At 39.5% G+C, this 18,473-nt stretch overlaps 1 protein-coding gene across 1 annotated transcript in view; it reads left to right on the top strand.

Moving 5' to 3' along the window:
- pcxb (pyruvate carboxylase b) overlaps nt 1-18,473 on the top strand; it is a 293,413-nt gene that overhangs the window by 24,883 nt on the left and 250,057 nt on the right. The window contains exon 9 of the mRNA XM_063470144.1: nt 2,312-2,395. Within this exon, the coding sequence (XP_063326214.1) occupies nt 2,312-2,395 (84 nt within the window). The remainder of the gene's footprint in view (nt 1-2,311; nt 2,396-18,473) is intronic.

Below are 18,473 nucleotides of genomic sequence, written 5' to 3'. Positions count from 1 at the left end.
ATATGAAGTGCCTGATAATGGTGGGTGGGCATGAAATAAGTCATAAGCATGGATTGGATGTGCGTGCATTGCTGAGAAAATTTACAATAGACTGTAGTGTTTAGTTCTTCTTTTATTTGAGGAAATGGGCTAATTTAGTGGCGTACTCTGTGTGACGTTAATAATCCTTTATAATGGTTAATATAGCACAGGTGGCCCTGAGTGTCATAGAAAGCTCTAAGCTGCAGGGGGTAAGAGGATCTTACTCCAATAAAAATTAGCCGCTGTTAATCCTGTGTGAATGGGAGTCTTGGCAGTAACTGCATAATCCTCCGACAAATCAACTTGGATCAACAAAAGCAGTTTCTTTGAGAACGTTCAAATTCATTCATATTAATCAGGCGGGCATTCATCGGACTTTTACTGGAGAGAAATGAGGTATTACGGCATCACCTGATTATCAAATTAACAAAAATGACTGAATATCAGATGAAAGGGGGAATAGAAATAGAAATTGCCATCTAATCACTCAATGTAACAGTGCTTTCATCAGAGGAAGCTGATTAACATGTGTAATATTTCATTACATATTGTCACCTCAGAGCAGTTTTAATCATGTGTTTTCATCACTTTCTTCCTTTCCCCTTTAATCAAATTACAGATGATAATCATATTAGTGGCTCTGTTCATGCTAGAGCTGCTGGTCTTTGATTCTGGCAGCCTTAATCTGCCTTTGCCCTTAATCTAAGATCTCTTTCAATCTCAGAAACAAGAATAGTCGCTTGTTGAAGTAGATTTGGGATGGCAGAGCGCAGCTGGGATATTTTTAGTTTCTTTATGTCGCAGAAGTGCTACTCTTACTTGGAGAGAGGCTTCTTTATGGCATTAAGATTTGATAGAGATTTTATTGAGTTATAGGGGTTTTACTTATTTTAAAATTTGTGATGGGTCACGTTGCTTTGAACTGAACTGCCCCGATGGGTCGACTTGTTTGACGCAGTGAAAAGAAATGGATCAGGCTCCAGCGTAGTGATCCCCAGCCACCCAGCAGCCACACTAAACACAAGGCTGTGCATAACCAAGATAATCTGCTCACTGTTTCACTAACGCTTAAATGACAAACTCTATCAAGCGTGGAAAATAAAAAAACTAATTATAGTATTGACTAAATGGGTAAGGTAGGTTTATTAGTTTGTCTTATAGTGAAACACAGTGAAATCTGGGGCTTTAGGAGCACTGTTGTAAGCACTATAGAAAATTCAAGAAGCACCATTCCTTATAAACAATAGATTACATTTCTGTGTTACGGGTAAACAGCCACTTCTAGTAATGAACCAATAGACAATTATCTGCCAACTCTGCAGTACCCAGCAGCTCTCTGGAGCATTTAAGCATCTTTAAGCTCATTGTTCTGATTCATCACCCACAGCTTTACTCTCATCAACGCTGTTTACCATGAAAATAAGCCTGCTACACGCTACCTATCCACAACCAAACGGCTTACAAAGCAGGTCAACATAATGGATGATGATCTGCAGTTATCGTGTTCCAGATTTCTAATTTTTTTTAAATTAATATTTTTAAAATGTGGTTACTAGTTGTAGATACCCCTCAAATAGTGTAACCATGGCTATTTACTCAGTCATACAACCTTGGTAGGGTTTTAAATTGCACGTGTCTTTCAGTGGTTCATTAATAAAGCCATTTGCTTTCAGGCTTATCCAATGCACCACTAATGTCTAAGAGAATTAAGAGGCAAATTTTTACCCTCTGTGTTGGGCTAAATGAATCAGAACTGAGTGTTGTGATTTAGTTGAATCCAGATTCCTCCAGAAGTGTCAGAATGAATTATTAGCACCCGTGTCTCTGTGCCTCAAGGGCTGCTAATCTACTAATAATCGAGGACTACTACAGGCAGTGGATACATCCAGTCCCCAGACCCCACCTCCAGTCCTATTGTCTTTGTCTGGTGACTGCTCACCTGAGGGTTTAACCCCTGCTTTAGATTGGGTTTCTGTCACGCTCCCTTGGTAACAGGGTTTGCTTTTTGTCAATCAGGTTTTCTGCAGTTTCTCCAGATGATTCACTGTCCTACATTTCTGTGGGGAAAGTTATTAATAGATGCTGGGAAAACAAAAGTGCTATCCTCCTGTTTTGTCTGTGTGTTTTGAGCCTTCATTTATCCCAGGAGGTTTCAGATTGTCGTGAAAGCCAGGCTTACAGGGGTCCAATCTAAAGATGCATACTATAGCCAGTACACACTGCAGTCATCATTTTATATGTTCATTTTCTTCCTGATGTTGGTAATATTGATAGTCCTATTGATTTGAAGGTTGTGGAGATTGCACCGGCGTTCCAGCTGGACCCTCATCTCAGAGATCGTCTTCACGCGGATGCTGTCAACCTTGCCAGACAGGTAAGGCTGCTTTACCTTTTAGTCATACAGCCCCACCCACCCAACAATGCTCAGTTTAACTGCTCCTCATAACATTGGGAGAATTGTGCCTGAATAAATGGAAAGGGGGGAGGGGGCGTTTTGCAAACATTTTTGTAATCACTAAGCATAAACACGAGTAACTGCTAAAATCAAAATATTCATGCAGTTGTGTCCTGATGTGAAGACAGCTTCTACATTTGGACGCGGCGTTTCCTCCGCAGACTGTGAAAGCAGGTTTCAGTGTGTCGAATGTGCAGCGTTAAGTTTAGAACACTTGTTATGAAAAGTTGGCAGCCTGGGGAAGAAATGGCTCACTGAAACTGAAAAGGCTTTCCTGGCGAGTACTGTCAACCATCGGGTTGTTTTTAAGAAGCCTGAGCAAATTCCCCATACAATTCACTTTCCTGTCTATAATTGGTCTGCAAAACAACGGGATTCTGCCCAAGAATTTTAATGTGCCGACTACCTGTGACTTTTAGAAGGGAATGTTGGCGCTTTGCCTAACTGTGAAAATGAAATTGTAATTTGAAAATGGGTGGAAATGGATGTCAGCAGTGTAGACTGAGGATGCAATTGTGGATATGAGTGTTTGAGCAATTGAAGTGCATCTCTCCTTATATTTAGCCTTTTTTTAAAATCATTGAAAAGTTGGCTCATCTATGACAGCGCCACTTAAGTCGAGCATCATCTCTCAGGAGAGATTTCAAGAAATGGCCTTTTCGGGTAATGGTCCAGTTGAGGAATGGATAGGAGCGATGAGGGAGGAGGTTGGAGACAGGGATGGTGATTTGCTGAAGAATGATCTTTGTTACTGATCGTTATGTAAGACAGAGACTTCGAGACTGGTGATGTGACCTTGCTCTAGCAGTGAGGTTTTTTCCTCCAGTAATCATATCAACATCACCCAGCTCGTCTGCCTAAAGTGACAAACCATGTCTCCTTGTGTGTTTAAGAGCAGCAGCGGCGAGCTCTTGACTGCATATTACAGAGTGAAATGACAGTGATGTCGCTCTGGTGTGAGGATGACAGGTGCCAACAAGAGTACAGCATGCATGCATGCTCATGCACATACCAGTTTTTATTTTTTGTTCCCAGCTGACTTGAATACGACGAAACATAGTGTCTTCAGTGCAGAAATGGAAATAACTGTAAAATACAAGCAACTGGTTTAAAAAAAATAAATAAGGGTGTGACAGCATCAATAAAATATATTACATTGCTTTCTCTTTCAATATGTTAGTGATGCACTGGCGCCAAATATTTTTAGTCAAACATGCAGGGTGCTCCTGCCAGTTTACCTCTCCAGAGTCAATACTTTGTCTCCCCGCGGTGGCACTTAGAAAATGATTAGGAGGAGACTGGCGACTGAGTGGACATCAGGGTAGGAAAAAAGTCAGTAATCTAATTATTTGATGCATCGTTACAGTTGAAGAATATAATCTATACCAGTGGTCCCCAACCTTTTTTGTGCCACAGACCGGTGTATGTCCGACAATATTTTCAAGGACTGGCCTTTAAGGGGTCGCGGATAAATACAATAAAATAAAACCAGTACCGGTACCAAAAAAGATTTATTCATAACACATGGGAAAAGACCCAGGGAAACTGAGTTAACGATAAAAACGATTAAAAAAATAAATAAATAAATAAATAAAACACAAAAAAACCCCAAAACCATAAATTTCACACCTGAGCCTCAACTCTCGCAGCCTGGTACCAAATGACTCACAGACCGGTATCTGTCTGTGGTTGGGGACCGCTGATCTACAGTTTTTTAAGGTAATGGTCTTGGTCATAGATGACTTATCTGCAGTGTATCCAGAATTGCTGTATTATGATGGCTTTGGTTGGTGCCTGCCATTGTTGCTGATCTCCTTATGCTTGTAATAAAGAGATGAGGCATATTGCTGATGCTGATTTTTAAAAATGTAATTGGTTAACTTGCAGTCTGACAAGATGAACATGTTATGCTTTTTGTGGGACAGTGGTTGGCACTGATATCTCACAGCAGGGAAGCCTTGAATCTGCTGGCCAGCTGTGGCCTTTATGGTGGATATTGCACGTTCTTCCTGTGCTGGCATGACTTCTGTTCTCTACTCGAACTTGCAACCACGGTCCAAATATGACTGCTAGGTTAATTGGTAACTTGAAATTGGCCTTTAGTGTGACTGGTCTGTGTCCCCCCTCCCCTTCTTCCTCTCTGGGTTCGGGCCAGGTAAGAGGCAACAGGCTCTTTTTAAAAAGATTATTTTACGTCCTTTACAAATTAAAGTTGTAACAGTAGTCGTATAAATGTTTGGATTTTACTACTTCTGTTTATTGCATACAGAGCTTGAGTGCTCATCCAGCTTAGTTTTTTGCAAAGTAGAACAAAGGTGAATAGAAAGTCTCACAGACCTGCAGCCTTTGTAGATTATCACCAGGGGTCTCACTTTCTCTCTGCATCATCTTTCATTTTCTTCCTTCCACACTTGCTCCCCCCTCCCCCACCACTGTTCTTGCATTTTTCTGCTTTGTGTTGTGACTGCATTTCACTTTAAGTCAGTCTCCACAGTGAGGCTTCCACTTCAGAGCTGAGCCCTGCTCTCACCTCGGGTATTGAAACACCCCCTTAGCAATGCTGAGGATGCACTCTGGTGCTTACTTCAGAATTATTAATGGGTGTGTGCATGTGTCACAGCCTGTGCATGCATGTGCGTGAAAATAAGGTGATGCAAGATCTTATAACCCACACTGGAATACTCACATTATTTCTACATACCCATACTTGATTATACTTTCTGTTCTGTCCTGGAAAGGTAGACATCTTGGTTTCAGTTTTCATTTTGATTAATGTCTTTTCATTTTAATGAGGAACTCACTGAATTTAATAGCATTTTGTATGAGACATTACATTGTTATTATGTCTGTCCTCCTTATTCCTACTCCTCCTGATATCTGGCCAAAAATGCCGAACACTCTGTAAACCGTAGTTGGTAGTATAAAGATGCGCTCAGTAAAACCAATTCATCCTCTTGCCGACTCAAACAAACCCAGATGTGCAAATCTGATTCTGTGAAAAAGTATAACACAGTTTGATTTGTTTTTACTTTTTGTTTGTGTCTAATCAGCTGTGTCAAATCTTCAAACAACTTTTTTTTTTTTTTTTTTTTTTTTTTTTTTTAAATGTGCACATCTGATCAAATGTGAAAATGGATGAGCCACACGTCAGATAACTTCTGGATAGTTTTATTTGTTGTGACATTTCAGAACTTCAAAAAAGGCATAGAGAGCAAGCACAAAGTTTTAAAATTGAAACACAAAGGTGTAATTTTTGGCTTGGACAAAATTACAAAGGGCATATTCTTAAAATATGTAAGAAAAGGAGGATTATCAAGCTGTTTGTATGTCTCTAGGGACACATGTCTATGATTAAAGACAATAATAAACCTTCCTGGATGTGATTGACTGTCTGAAATTCTCCAATAGTAAGATGTTAAAGTCGGGCACCTCTTAGTCAAGTCCTGAAATCTGAGGTTTGAAATATCTGAATGACACTCGGCAAAAATTCAGTCGATGTAAGAACTGTGAGGTGAAGAACACTGTTAACCCAGGAGGCTGCTGTCACGATACATTTTGATGATGCTCAAACCTTTCAGCAGTGTTCTTTCAACCGAGTGGAATGTTAAATTGTCTTGAAATTCCACAAACTGAGACATTATACCGAAGTTAAGTGCACATGTGGCAGCGTTGCTGGGATACTTGGCTGCTTCAGGGGAAGGTGAAATGCCACACCTGAGGGGGGTAACCTGAATTCTGCTCTACTAGAAAATTCAGAATGAGAATGAAGTTGAGTTGAAGCTGAAGTTAACGGTTGTGAGCGAGAGTTTAAAATTAGAATTTGTCAGTGGCCTGCTCAAGATGTGGGTTCAAGAAAGGAACTCTGCAGTGAAGACTGGGCTGAAATTCCACTACGGCATAGTCGGGCAGGCTGATCTGCTATAACCAGAAGAGCTTGACTCTAGTTACAGCAACAACTAGAGTCAAACTAGCAATGAAGTGTAGGGGGATTATTAGCAGTTAGACTGGCTGTAACTTCAGTAGACTTTACGCTTCCTGAGGGGAAATTTGTGCATAGTGCCACAATCTGTTTCTGTGTATAAGAATGAGATCATAAAAGCTGCAATCATAAAACCATACATAAAAAAGAACATTAAAAAGTATTGTCCTCGAACTACGCTGTGTATGTATATAAAACTACATTCACCAGCCACTTCATTGCTTACACCTTTCTAGCTCTGGGTTGGACCCCGTTTTGCCCTTTAGAGGTGCCTTAATTCTTTGTGCCAAAGATTAAACTAGGTGGTTATGGTCCACACTGACATGATGGTATCACATAGATTTGTCACACACATCCATGATGAAAATCTCCCGTTTAACCACATACCAAAGGTGTGCTCTGAAATGGCATTTGTGTACAGTGAACTCATTTTCATGTTCAAGAAATCCGTTAGAGGATACGGAGATGGTGTGCCCAACATAAAAGCATGCATCCAATTTCTGACCCTGGGATGGTGGTGTAACTGAATGCTGTAACTTGAGAATGAGGCGACGTGGGATTTTATAAATTGATACAATAATTTTGAAATGTATTTGAGATTTGTAGCCTCTGTCCTGTTCTTAGCAGTTTTAAAGTGACATCCAGTGTTGCGTTTATGCTACTGTAGCACATCTGCTTCAGTATTCAAGGTGTGCTGTGTGCTCAGAAATGCTCTTCTGCATGACTTGGTTATGACAACTAAGTATTTGTGTTACTGTTCCCTTATAACGTCAAAGCAGTCTGGCTGTTCTCCTCTGACCTGTGGCTTCAACTAGTAATTTTTGCCCAGAGAGCTGCTGCTCACTGGATGTTTTCTTTTTCCCTGGACATGGTTGTGCAGGAAAATCCTAGCAGTTAAGCAGTTTCTCAAATTCTCTGATCAGCCTGTGTAGCACCAACAAACATGACACGCTCAGAGCCACTTAAATCACCTTTCTTCCCCATTCTTATGCTCTGAACTTCAGCACGTAGTCTTGACCATGTCTGCATGCTGAAATGAATCAATTTGCTTCAGTCTGATTTGCTGACTGGATAATTGCATTTAGAGTAGCTGAATAGGTGTACTTAAGGAAGTATCTGAGTGTATATCCATACATTAATAAAAACACTATTAGGGCTAGAGACACAAAAGCTAAAGTCAGTTCAGTCTTTAGTGAGTTCTTGGTTTAATGGAGGCTTGAACAAATGAGGTGATGGTACATATTCAAAGGAGAAGGGATGTTTAGCCTGCCATCATTTTGATTGCATGTTTAACTACCTGCTTGTACAGTCCTTGTATGGGCTTGTATTCCTTTAGTCTCTGTACGTACCAGATGTCTGCTTTCTCTTAGATTTCTGCCAAATTATGCAGCAATACCAGATTTGATGCAGTCTGATTTTTTTTTAGTATGACATCAAGAAGAAAGCATCTGACTCGTTGGTCAATACAGCCTCAACTATTTCTAGATTCAAAACCTAATGAAGACATCCATATTGACATGTTTTGATTTTTTTTTTTTTTGTTTTGTGATTTGGGCGTTTATGCTTTCTTGCTTCAACAAGCAGCATTATTTAATTCTTGTATTTACTCTGGATATTTGATGTAACATTTTAGTGGATATGTGACAGTTTAATATCAGATTCCACAATATAAACTCTGGGGATTTGAATCCTACTTCATAGCATTGTATAAATATTTATCTTTTTTCCCCATTCTCATTCACACACTTGCTGTTTCTCTCTTATCTGGTTTTAATGGCGGCTCCATAGTGTTACTTTTTTTTTTTTTTTCTTCTCCCCCCATCATTTTGCCATCTGTACATATCACACATCTTCCATTATCAGCAGCCTCCATCAGAGTCTTTCAGAGAAACGGCGCAGTCTTTGAACTCGATACAGGTCACAACATTTCCTGATAGAATGTCCTGGAGAACAAAGTTGCCTGGCAACACTGAGCTCAAACCCTTCTGCTGAGAGCTGGAGTAACTTCCTGCAGCCATTAGAGTCAGATCTCACAAGAAAATCAGATGTTGTCAAACCATGCCTCTGTGCTCTTATGTGTTATCTGCTGTTCAAACAGCTGATTTTGTATACACGCCTGGAAAAGGATTTGGGGGGGGGGGGGTTTCTGCCTTCTGATGCTTTGTCTTTGTGTTTCAGTGAAAGGTCTATAGCTGACATTTCTTTTTACCAGCCCATGTAATATCCCAGCCAGTCCTGATTAGATTTGAGTGATGTGTCTCACTATAGCAGTGTGAGATTTTAATAATCAGTGATGGGCCCACTGATTGGGTGCATCATTGCTTGCTCATTCATCCATGTACTGCTTGGCTTTTTTTAATACCTCTTCATATGTGATGTGCAGCAGTAGTGTCCTATATCTTTTACTTCTGCAATGAGTTAATAAAGAAAAAGCTGCGGTGAAGCCCATCTGTCTTTGCTTGGTGGACACGAGTTTTATGATGGAAATAAGGTTGAATATCTGCATTTGAGTATAAATTCCCGGTTTGACCATGAAAAGTTTCACGGTGCTTGCAAGCGTGCAACACCTGTGCGCTGATGGGCTGTGGTTTATTGCACATATGCTCCACAGTCCTGTGATAAGTAGACAGACATAAAGTAACGTGTCTCAGACACTGCACATTACATTTGACAAATTCTATTACCCTCTAGCATTTCCAGAGCTGCAGCAACTGCCCCAAGAGATCTGACTTATTGAGCATAGACTAAGTGGTATGGTTGTTGCTAACTGGCTGTGCATAAATCATCTGTTAGATTTACTGTGTTTGACAACAGATTAATTCTGATCCGTTTTTGCTGCATCAATGAACAGGAAGGATGCCAATACTGAATATCCTCTCCTTCAAACGTTCAGAAGAGCAGCAGTGTCACGTAAAACAAGAGTGTGGTTCTGTGTAGTTTACGGCAGCGCTGCTTGATTGGGGAAAAACAGTTCTCATTATTTTGGTCAGCAACTGTAATCTTGATATCAATATGACTTTATTATTATATCATTATTTTTTTTGGAAGAGGAATTTCCCTTAACTTTTTTTTTCTTAAATAAAATGTGAAAAACATGAGGGGGTGTTTGAGATGAAACCTGTCTTAGAAGGGCCACGGCTGGTCTCTGCCAGATGTTTGAAGGTGCAGATGTGGACATGAAGAGGTGAGGTGAAATGAATCACCCAGAGATGGCTGCATCACATCAGTGCAGGGAGTGTCTGTGTCAAACACGCATGCACATAGGGTTGTTTCAACAGGTTCTCCTGCAGAAACACTCATTTACATTTTTCTGACTGGCTTTATTTATTTATTTATTTTAAAACAATAGGCTCTTCCTGACATCATGGCTCAAGCTGAACAAAACTAAAAGTGAGTTTGAGCCTATTGGAAAACTCAGAGGTGCTCTGAATATAAAGGACCACAAAATGAGAGCGCCCAAAATAAATGCAAAATGTTAACGGTTTCATTGCAGTTCTTAGACAAATAAGACAAGCTTGAATTTCTGAACTTAAAATCACAACACCAGATATACTGAACAAAACAAAACAAAAAACCTATTTAAGCTTTTAGGACTGTCTGGCTGATAACATACTTACACTTTTCTCATTTTCTACCTCATTTTCTACACTGGTACCATCATGGATAGTAACTCCTCTTCCCGGTCTGACACCCTGCCATCAAGCTGTTTACAGCCTTTCAGCTTCATGATATATTGACTGAAAATGAATAACTCCACTCTTGGAGCAGCTATATGACAGTTTTTAGGTGAGACTTGGCTGGGATGTTGCCACCAGACTCTTGGTATTATAAATTACTTTTTGATGCATTTTTTAACTTGTTTTCTTTGGCAGCTATAATTCACCAAGTACTCTTTATTGTAATGATCCTTTTTTTTATGCTTGTATGTTAAATGAGCTCATTTTTTTTGTGTGTGTGTATGTATGTGTATATATGTGTGTGCGTGTATATGAGAGAGATGATGGTATATGAGTAGTCATATGTTGAGGTTTATTGATGTCTGTGTTGTTCTCTTATGGGAAAGTTTGTTTTTCTCTCTCTTACTGTCCAGATATCTCAATATAACTACATCTGATACACTCTTAATGTTTTCTCTGTATTGTGCTCAGTTGGTTCACCCACACTTTGGGCCTCTTCCAGTGAACTCTTCGAACGGTCTTTATGTTACAGTTTGGCAGCAATATCCAACTTTCTTTTCAAACCTCTATATCACGATTGGAATTTGGCAGAGGTAGCTGTTATGAAGGAGCGTAAGCAAATGAGAAAATGCAAGCCTATGATCTGCAATGATTTCGCATTTTAAGCTGCTGTAATGAATTTGGTTCACTTGATTCCACAGTTTGCCTCGAGACACACTGGTGCATTTAGCAGTCAAACTCAGAGTGTGAAGGACAAAACACGTCTTGTATGTTTCAAGATGAGCTGCAGCTAACTGTATAATATGCACACCTGATGTTACTATGCACGGGAGCTCACCATGGGTATCTGAGCAACAGAAGTAGCCGCCTAATTAGCTTAACAGTTGTTGTTGTTGTTGTTGTGTGAGAGGAAAAGCAAACAGGTGTGCCTTTGTAGGCAACTTTAATGCCAGCAAAACCTCAGTGCCTGACATTTGTTTCATGGTATGTTTATCAGTTTAATCTGAAGGCAGAAGGCAAAGTTGCTGTCATACGCTGCATTTTGTGCAGCTGTTTTGGGGAATTCAATTCTGGTACTCGTGCGGTGTGATGATGATTGAGGCTGTTGCATTTTTAAACTCTGATTCAATCTGTTTTGTTTGGTTTAGTGGGGGTGGGGGAATTTTTTTTTTTTTTTTTTTTTTTTTTTTTTTTCCTTTCTGCAGAAATGAAGCACTATTGATTTTATTTGTACACATGAGTGGAAGAGGGCAGAAAATTAAAATTTGTTGCAGTGTTTTTTAAGTGTGATGGAGAGAGGAGAACAGGAGCTTGAAATCTGTCTGCATGATGACATGAGAAAAATAATTTGTTAAGTGTAGTGGAGAGAAGGAGAAATAATTTATTTATATTTAGTATTGTGCCTGTGTTTGCCTACTCGTCTTTCTGCTGTCTCTTGAGAGAACTGCTGCTCACAATCAAATATGTCCACGGCTCATCAGCGCCAATCGGGGTAGCCAGCAGGGCTGTACAATATCATACCACTAAGTTTATGTGATTAAAAATGTAATACTGTGATATAGTGATCCGCTGTTTACATACCCTAGTGTCGCAACAAACTAACTTGTTTAACACTTGAAGCACAAACACGCAGCCGAGTCCTACCAGGCTATGAAGGCGGAGGAAATACTAGAGCTGGTGATGTGCGACTCAAATGTAAACAAATGACTCGAGCGAGTATTGCTGGAGAGCTCGCTAATTGCGCTCCATGTGACAGGAAGAGCAAACGGTGGGTGCAAATTACACATGCAGGTACACGGTAAAAAAGTATGGCTTTAAGCTAATGGATAAAAAGCTCGACCCGAGGTACAACGTACCAGCTACAAGACGTATTTCAAATTGAGTTTTAATATGTGGCTGTTGTTTAGTTGCTAAAGAGTTAGAAGGTTAAGGTACTTATTGTTAAACTCAAGTGTTGTATTTAAAGTTTCTTGGAAAAACACTGCAGGGGCTACTTTTGTGCTAACATTTGATGTTTGCTCTTCCTGTCATGTGGGGTGCAATTAGCGAGCTCTGCAGCGATGCTCTGTCGAGTCATTTTTTTACTTTTGGGTTGCACATCACCAGCTGCTAGATCTCCTCCTCGTGTGCCTTTTATAGGCTGGTTAGATTGAACTTTTTATTTTCTTTCCCTTCTAGTGGTGAAAAGGTTTTCCAAAGTACTGAGTTGTTGGACGTCTACCCTGTGTGGTGAAACCCCTTTCATGCTGCTGGAGTGGCTTACTTTGTCATCGGAGGCTGACATGCTACGCTCGCTGTCAGACATTTGGGCTTTATGATTTTGTTTTGTGAGCTAGAGAACCGAAATGCACAGCCCATTTATATCACTGATGTCTCAATATGACACTTGGACTTCGTTGGTAGCCTATCAGGAGTGGGAGTAGCTCATTGGGAGAGGAGGAAAATGCCCTTTATTTTGTTTGCACTAATAAATGCAGCTGTCTGTAAGCACCATTTCTTTTCTATATCATCATTATCACAAATTTCTTTGAATTATTGATATTTTGAAGCTATATCACCCATGACTAATGGCCTCTACGGTTTGTATTATGAAATGTGGAGATAAAGGCATCAAAACAATACTTTTTTTTTTTTCCCCCTTCTTCTTTCCCCAGTGCTTTGTCTCCTTTACTCCCCAAGAGCATTCTTTATATCGGTGGTCAGATAAATATGCAAGTGGCTTACACGTGTGTAGCACAGTTTCACATAACAGCTGGGCGCACTGGTGTTTGTCAAATATTATTCAAATTGGTTAATTGTGGATTTGTTTGCTTTTCAGGGAAAAATTATTGCGCTTACGAGACTGTTTTTAGTTCATTTCGCTTTGTTTTGATATGGTACAATAAACAGTGTTCTCCTGTTACTAAGGTTGAAAACATGCTAGTTACAAAGATATTACTAAAGATATCTAATTCAGTTTACTTTATATAGCTCCAAATCAGAACTGTCATGTCGAGGCACTCCATAGTGTAGGATAAAAACCTACATAATAGATGTATACAGAATACATGTTCACTGTAATAAAGGAACACGGAGAACAAAAACAGTGAAGAGCAGGTGTGCTTGAAACGTCACTGGATGCAATGATTAAAGAATCTGGAGCTCTGCAGTGTGCAAACCATTATTTCTAATAAAGGAACACAGAGCAGGATAAACCAGGGTGACTGTGGCACATAGTCTTAGTTTATATACACAGAAAATGCTTGTTAGTGGTAGTGCTGTAGCTGAACTTTACCCATTTGGATATTTGTTTTGTTGTGTAGATATTCAGTTGTCATTTGTGATTTGGATAATTGTTTTGAGCAAAATACATTTACTAGCTCACAATGGATGCGTGATGTCTCCTTCAGTCTACGGTATTTTAGGCTCATTGTTCCTAATTAGTGACTTCATACATATTTATTTGGATTTTATTAAAAAACACTTTAAGATTTAGATTTCATCCTAAAAACAAGTACGTAGCAAAAGAATTGTAGATGCGTATCTTTCACTGTACAGTTTAGTGTTAGGTGGGCAGCAAAAGTCAGATACAATATGCACCGATTGAGATTTATTGTGTTGCTTGTAACTTGTTGAGCTATTGTGGCACAGCTTTTAAACGACTATCGAATTTCAGAAGTTAAAAATGTTCAGTGGTGTAAAGAAGTGATTTACAAGAGATACTGAAATAATTTTAAACCAGTTTAATTTATCCTTGCGCTGACACAAACAGGATGAAGGGAAAAACTGCACAATGAAGCTTTTTTTCCCTTTGCATCTGTGTAACTGTATTCATAGATGTAATAAACAACCAGAACCACTAGTTTGTAGTTGGATATCATTCTAGTCCATGATTTTGTTTCCTATCAGTCAGAAGAACTAAAAAGAACTGATGTCCTAAAAATAAGAGCAGGTGTTTGTCTGTTGGATGCCAGTTCATTTAAGGAGAAGAAAGGATTCCCATTTCTCCCTCTTTGGTCTTTGTCTTGGATTTTTGGACGTTCAGTGATACTAGTATGCCGCCATTCTTAAATGGCAGCACCTGCTGTGTTTTTTTCCAAGGATTTAAGGCGGTCTTTTTAGTGACCGATGTTTCGAGTGTCTCGGTTGCCATCTCCTGTGGTTTTTCAGGCCCTTTCCCCCTGCCTGTCCTTCTGTAAAGCTCTGTTTGTGTGTGTACACACGTCTGTCAATCCACCGAGGGTGTTAAATGCAGAATTAGTTCTGCTGTCAATCACCATGGCGACGGTGAGCGAAGAGACGATGCGCTCTAGCTGAGACGATTCATGTTCCCCGTCGACACGTACGGGAGGGGGCTCGCAAATTCAGACTGACACTTTGTCTCTGGAGCCGGTCAGTGGATTGTAAACATTTTTTCTACCCGCAGACCCACCAACAGTCTGTCAGCATGCGTCTGTGTGTTTACACCCATTTGTGGCTTCAAAACCTTCTTGTCCTCAAAAGCCTGAAAGCATTCTGAAATATTCAACTAGAAAACCCCACCGTGTTTTTCCTTTGTTTTGGTGCTCTTCCGCTCTCTAACCAAAGTTTTTACACCCGATAAACTGAGTTCTGCTAGATTATGATCCGGATGAGCTACAGTGTCACTGAGGTTCTGGTTCATCTGTTTTAATTAAAGTGTGACGTTTCATTTTCAGCTTGAGACATCGGAATAGTTTTTAGAGACGTGAAGTTATCTGCAATTAAAATATTTTAATTGATGATAATCAAATTTTGAAGCAAAACCTCCCCCTGCCTTGCTTTAACCTGGTGATATTGCCAACGTTTGGGCCTTGATTGCTCTGCCTGAGAATCAGTTCTTTAGCAGTACACGCATTAATGCGGTTAACTTCTTAAAATGGTATATCTAGGCCAACACAGTGTGTGTGTGTGTGTGTGTGTGTGTGTGTGTGTGTGTGTGTGTGTGTGTAAACCAAATCAAACTATCAGCACCCAAACAAGTGAAATAAAAAGTACTTTTATATTTATCCCATATTGTCTCAAGTAATCAAATTAGCAATTATAAGTAAATAAACTTCTGCTCATTTCCCAGTTATTCAGTCTCTGATGAAAGATGCTATAAATGCAGTGTTTAGAAACACTACTCATCGGGTTTTTTTTTTTAAAACAATAATGATAGGAAAACTAAATTTTAGAGACTCCCTCCAATAAAATGTTAAAGTAGCACCTGCTCGTTGATTAACAAGAGGCCTGAAGGAAGCGCTCTGCAGAAACACAACAGCATTGATGAAACAAAAGAAAGATAATTGGATGTCTAAGAAGGTGGCTGTAACGACAAGCTAATCTCACGTTTATTGTAAGCACCAATAAGCAGTAAATAATTGCTTTCTCTTCTTTCATCCTTTACCTACTCCGTTCTTTCTTTTTTCCTTCTCTCTTTCAGTTTGGTCAATAGTTTGTGTGCACAGTGTGCAGAAAGCACAGACGGATTCTGCTGCGGTCTGTGAAATGTAGGATGCATAAAGTGGTGCAGGAGTCTTCCATGTCAGGGTGACATTGGCACTTGTGATTGGATGGGTGCTATTTTGAGCATCCGTGGCTGGCATGTACGTGCAGCAGACTGTGCATGTCTGTGTGGACTGCATGAATTTGTAAATTTAAGCTCTGTGTGAGACGGGCAGGGTTGTTTTTGTTGCTGATTATGAATGGAAGTGTTTTTGTGTTAAGATGAGCATAAAAAGCTTTTTGGAAGTAGAGTCCCACAGACTGAGTTGGCGATCTGAGACAGTCTGGGGAGGATAGAAAAATTTGGGAGGGAAGACGACTTTGGGGCGGGGGGGGGCCTTAAGTGAGGTGTTGGGACTGAGACTAGAGGAAGAGAGGTGCTATTGATTGTTTCTGCCAGCTGGGGGGGGGGGGGGGGATTTTGGGGGGACTCTTGCCAACTGCTTTCTGAAATTACAGCCAAGGGAAAGTTGGACGGATGTCATGGAGGGCGCACTAGAAAATGGTGGGCGAGGGGAGACAATCAGTCATAATGTTCAGTAACGGTGGTTTAAACAAGGCAAACAATAAATAGCTGTGTGTGGGGGTGGTGGTACAGAAGCAGAATAACTATTCTGAAACTGCTAAATGAAGCAGCTCTTTAATTTTACCTTCAGTTGTCAAACCTCTCACCTTGGCCCATCTAAACAACAACAAAATGCATCAGATGCCGAACAAAGACATGATTATAGGTGTTGCAGCAGTGCGTTTGCTCTGTGGTTTGCTCTGATGCCTAAAGCCTGGAAAGGGGAATTCTGAGTTTGGATTTGTGCTTCTATCCTAGGCCAGGATCCTCTTTTGTGATGAGAGGTTCTAAATTTGAAGTGTTCCAGTAACTTCTGGTGGTGTTGTTTTTTTTTTTGTTTTTGTTTTTTTTTCTTGTTTAAAAAACAAACAGACAACAAAACCTAATTAGTAATAATGATCTAAAGCAGTCTTTCTCAAAGTGTGGGCTCTCTCTGGTGGTACTGCAAGCCTTATTAAATGCGAAGTAGTTTGACCGGGAAGCAGGTTTCATCAGGTCATCACTTAAAGATTGGATATCCCACCTGTTGTGAATGTTTTAATGCAGTACAGTTGTTGTTATTATCATCACTTGACACATCCTGTTTATGACAGTTAAATTAAATAACATTCATATAAAAAAAATACAATTGTCTTGTATAAACTGTGGTGTTAAATAGGCCTATACTACTGCACTTTAATGTCGGTCATAAGGGTGGTACTCCTTGTGAAAAGTTTGAGAACCACTGATCTAAAGTATAGAGAAAGACCCACATTTTTATTTATTTTAAATGTTATTTTATTGCTACCAAAAACATAATGTGGTTTTATTTTTGGTAGAGTGTGCATGTCACCATTTTGTCTGGAAACATGATAGTTTGAGAAGTTTTGGATGGTGTAGCGGGGTCACGTTTAACAATCCATTAAAATTTGGCTCAACTCCAACTAGGTCTTCAAGGTCAACTTAACGATTTATTGGTGGAAAATTGACAGTTTATAATTTAGAAACTGATTCTTACAATAGAAAGTATTGTATAAAGATTTAAAATGTCACATTTAACCTTTGACCTCTTCAAGGTCAATAGATTGTGGTGAAGGTCAAAGTGATAATAATGCTACATAGAGCTATTTAAAACCATTTGTTGCAAATACGAACAATAACGTATAGACATAGATGGATTGCTATATGACAGGGTTAGGCAACTCCAGGTCCTGCAGATTTTAGATATCATGCTGGGTCAACACACCTGAATCAAATAATGAGTTCATTACCAGGCCTCTGGAGAGCTTCAAGACACGTTGAGGAGGTAATTTAGCCATTTAAATCAGCTGTGTTGGATCAAGGACACATCTAAAACCTACAGGACACCGGCCCTCGAAGCCTGGAGTTGCCTACCCTTGATATGAGGACTCAAAATATCACATTACTTTATCACTTTGTACATTGCAGGAATAACTTTAAACATAAGTGCATTTCATTGTCATGTAGAAGTGCTGGTCGATACTCATATTGAACATGATGACATTTGAAGACAAGTTTCAAATGTCGTCAAAACTCAGACGAAAAAATCAAATATGCTCGACGTATCGCGAGTTTTTCCACGTTGGATTGTTAAAATGGCTTTATCGTAACTAGGGCTGCAACGATTAGACGACTAGTCATGATTACGTCGACTATCAATATTGTCGACAACTAAATTAATAATCACATCGTTTTTAAGCTTTGTAAGATCCTGAGAGACGCAGGAATAAGTAGTAGGATTTAAGAGTGTTAAATTAACCAGCTATGATACCTGGGACTGTTCTTGGTCAGTAGTTTTTAGTAGCTATGTAGACTTTTGTTTCTTTAATTTGAGGTCATCACATTTTTATTTTACAGTTTTTGTTATAAGCAAAAATGGGCCTTTTGTTTTGAAAAACCTGTGTGCAACTGATGATTAAAAAAAATGGTTAAAAATAAACATTTCATTTATGGTTGATTTTAATGAGTATACCAGTGCAGTTTTAGGCACTATATGGTTAAAAATAACATTTGTTTTTGGAGGTTATTTAAACACACAGCCAAAACACATTGCAACATTAGATTTTCCTCATACCACTCAACCCTACGCCAGCACCTGGTATAAAATCCAAATATTCTGAAATTGACTACTCTGGAGTCTATTGTCGAGCTGTGTGATGTACTGTTTGACATTAAACTGTGTAGTCTGGAAAGTTTGACTATTTTCTATTTGAACTAATGAGGGACAACTTCCTCCAGAAACACATTAGTCCCTCATTTTTGGGCAGAAGCTCCTAAATTACACTTGAGCTT

The sequence above is a fragment of the Pelmatolapia mariae genome, linkage group LG3_W (genome assembly GCF_036321145.2).
Source record: "Pelmatolapia mariae isolate MD_Pm_ZW linkage group LG3_W, Pm_UMD_F_2, whole genome shotgun sequence".
NCBI classification, from domain to species: Eukaryota; Metazoa; Chordata; class Actinopteri; order Cichliformes; family Cichlidae; genus Pelmatolapia; species Pelmatolapia mariae.
Note: the sequence above shows the minus strand (reverse complement) of the source record. Positions and strands in the feature narration are given on the sequence as shown.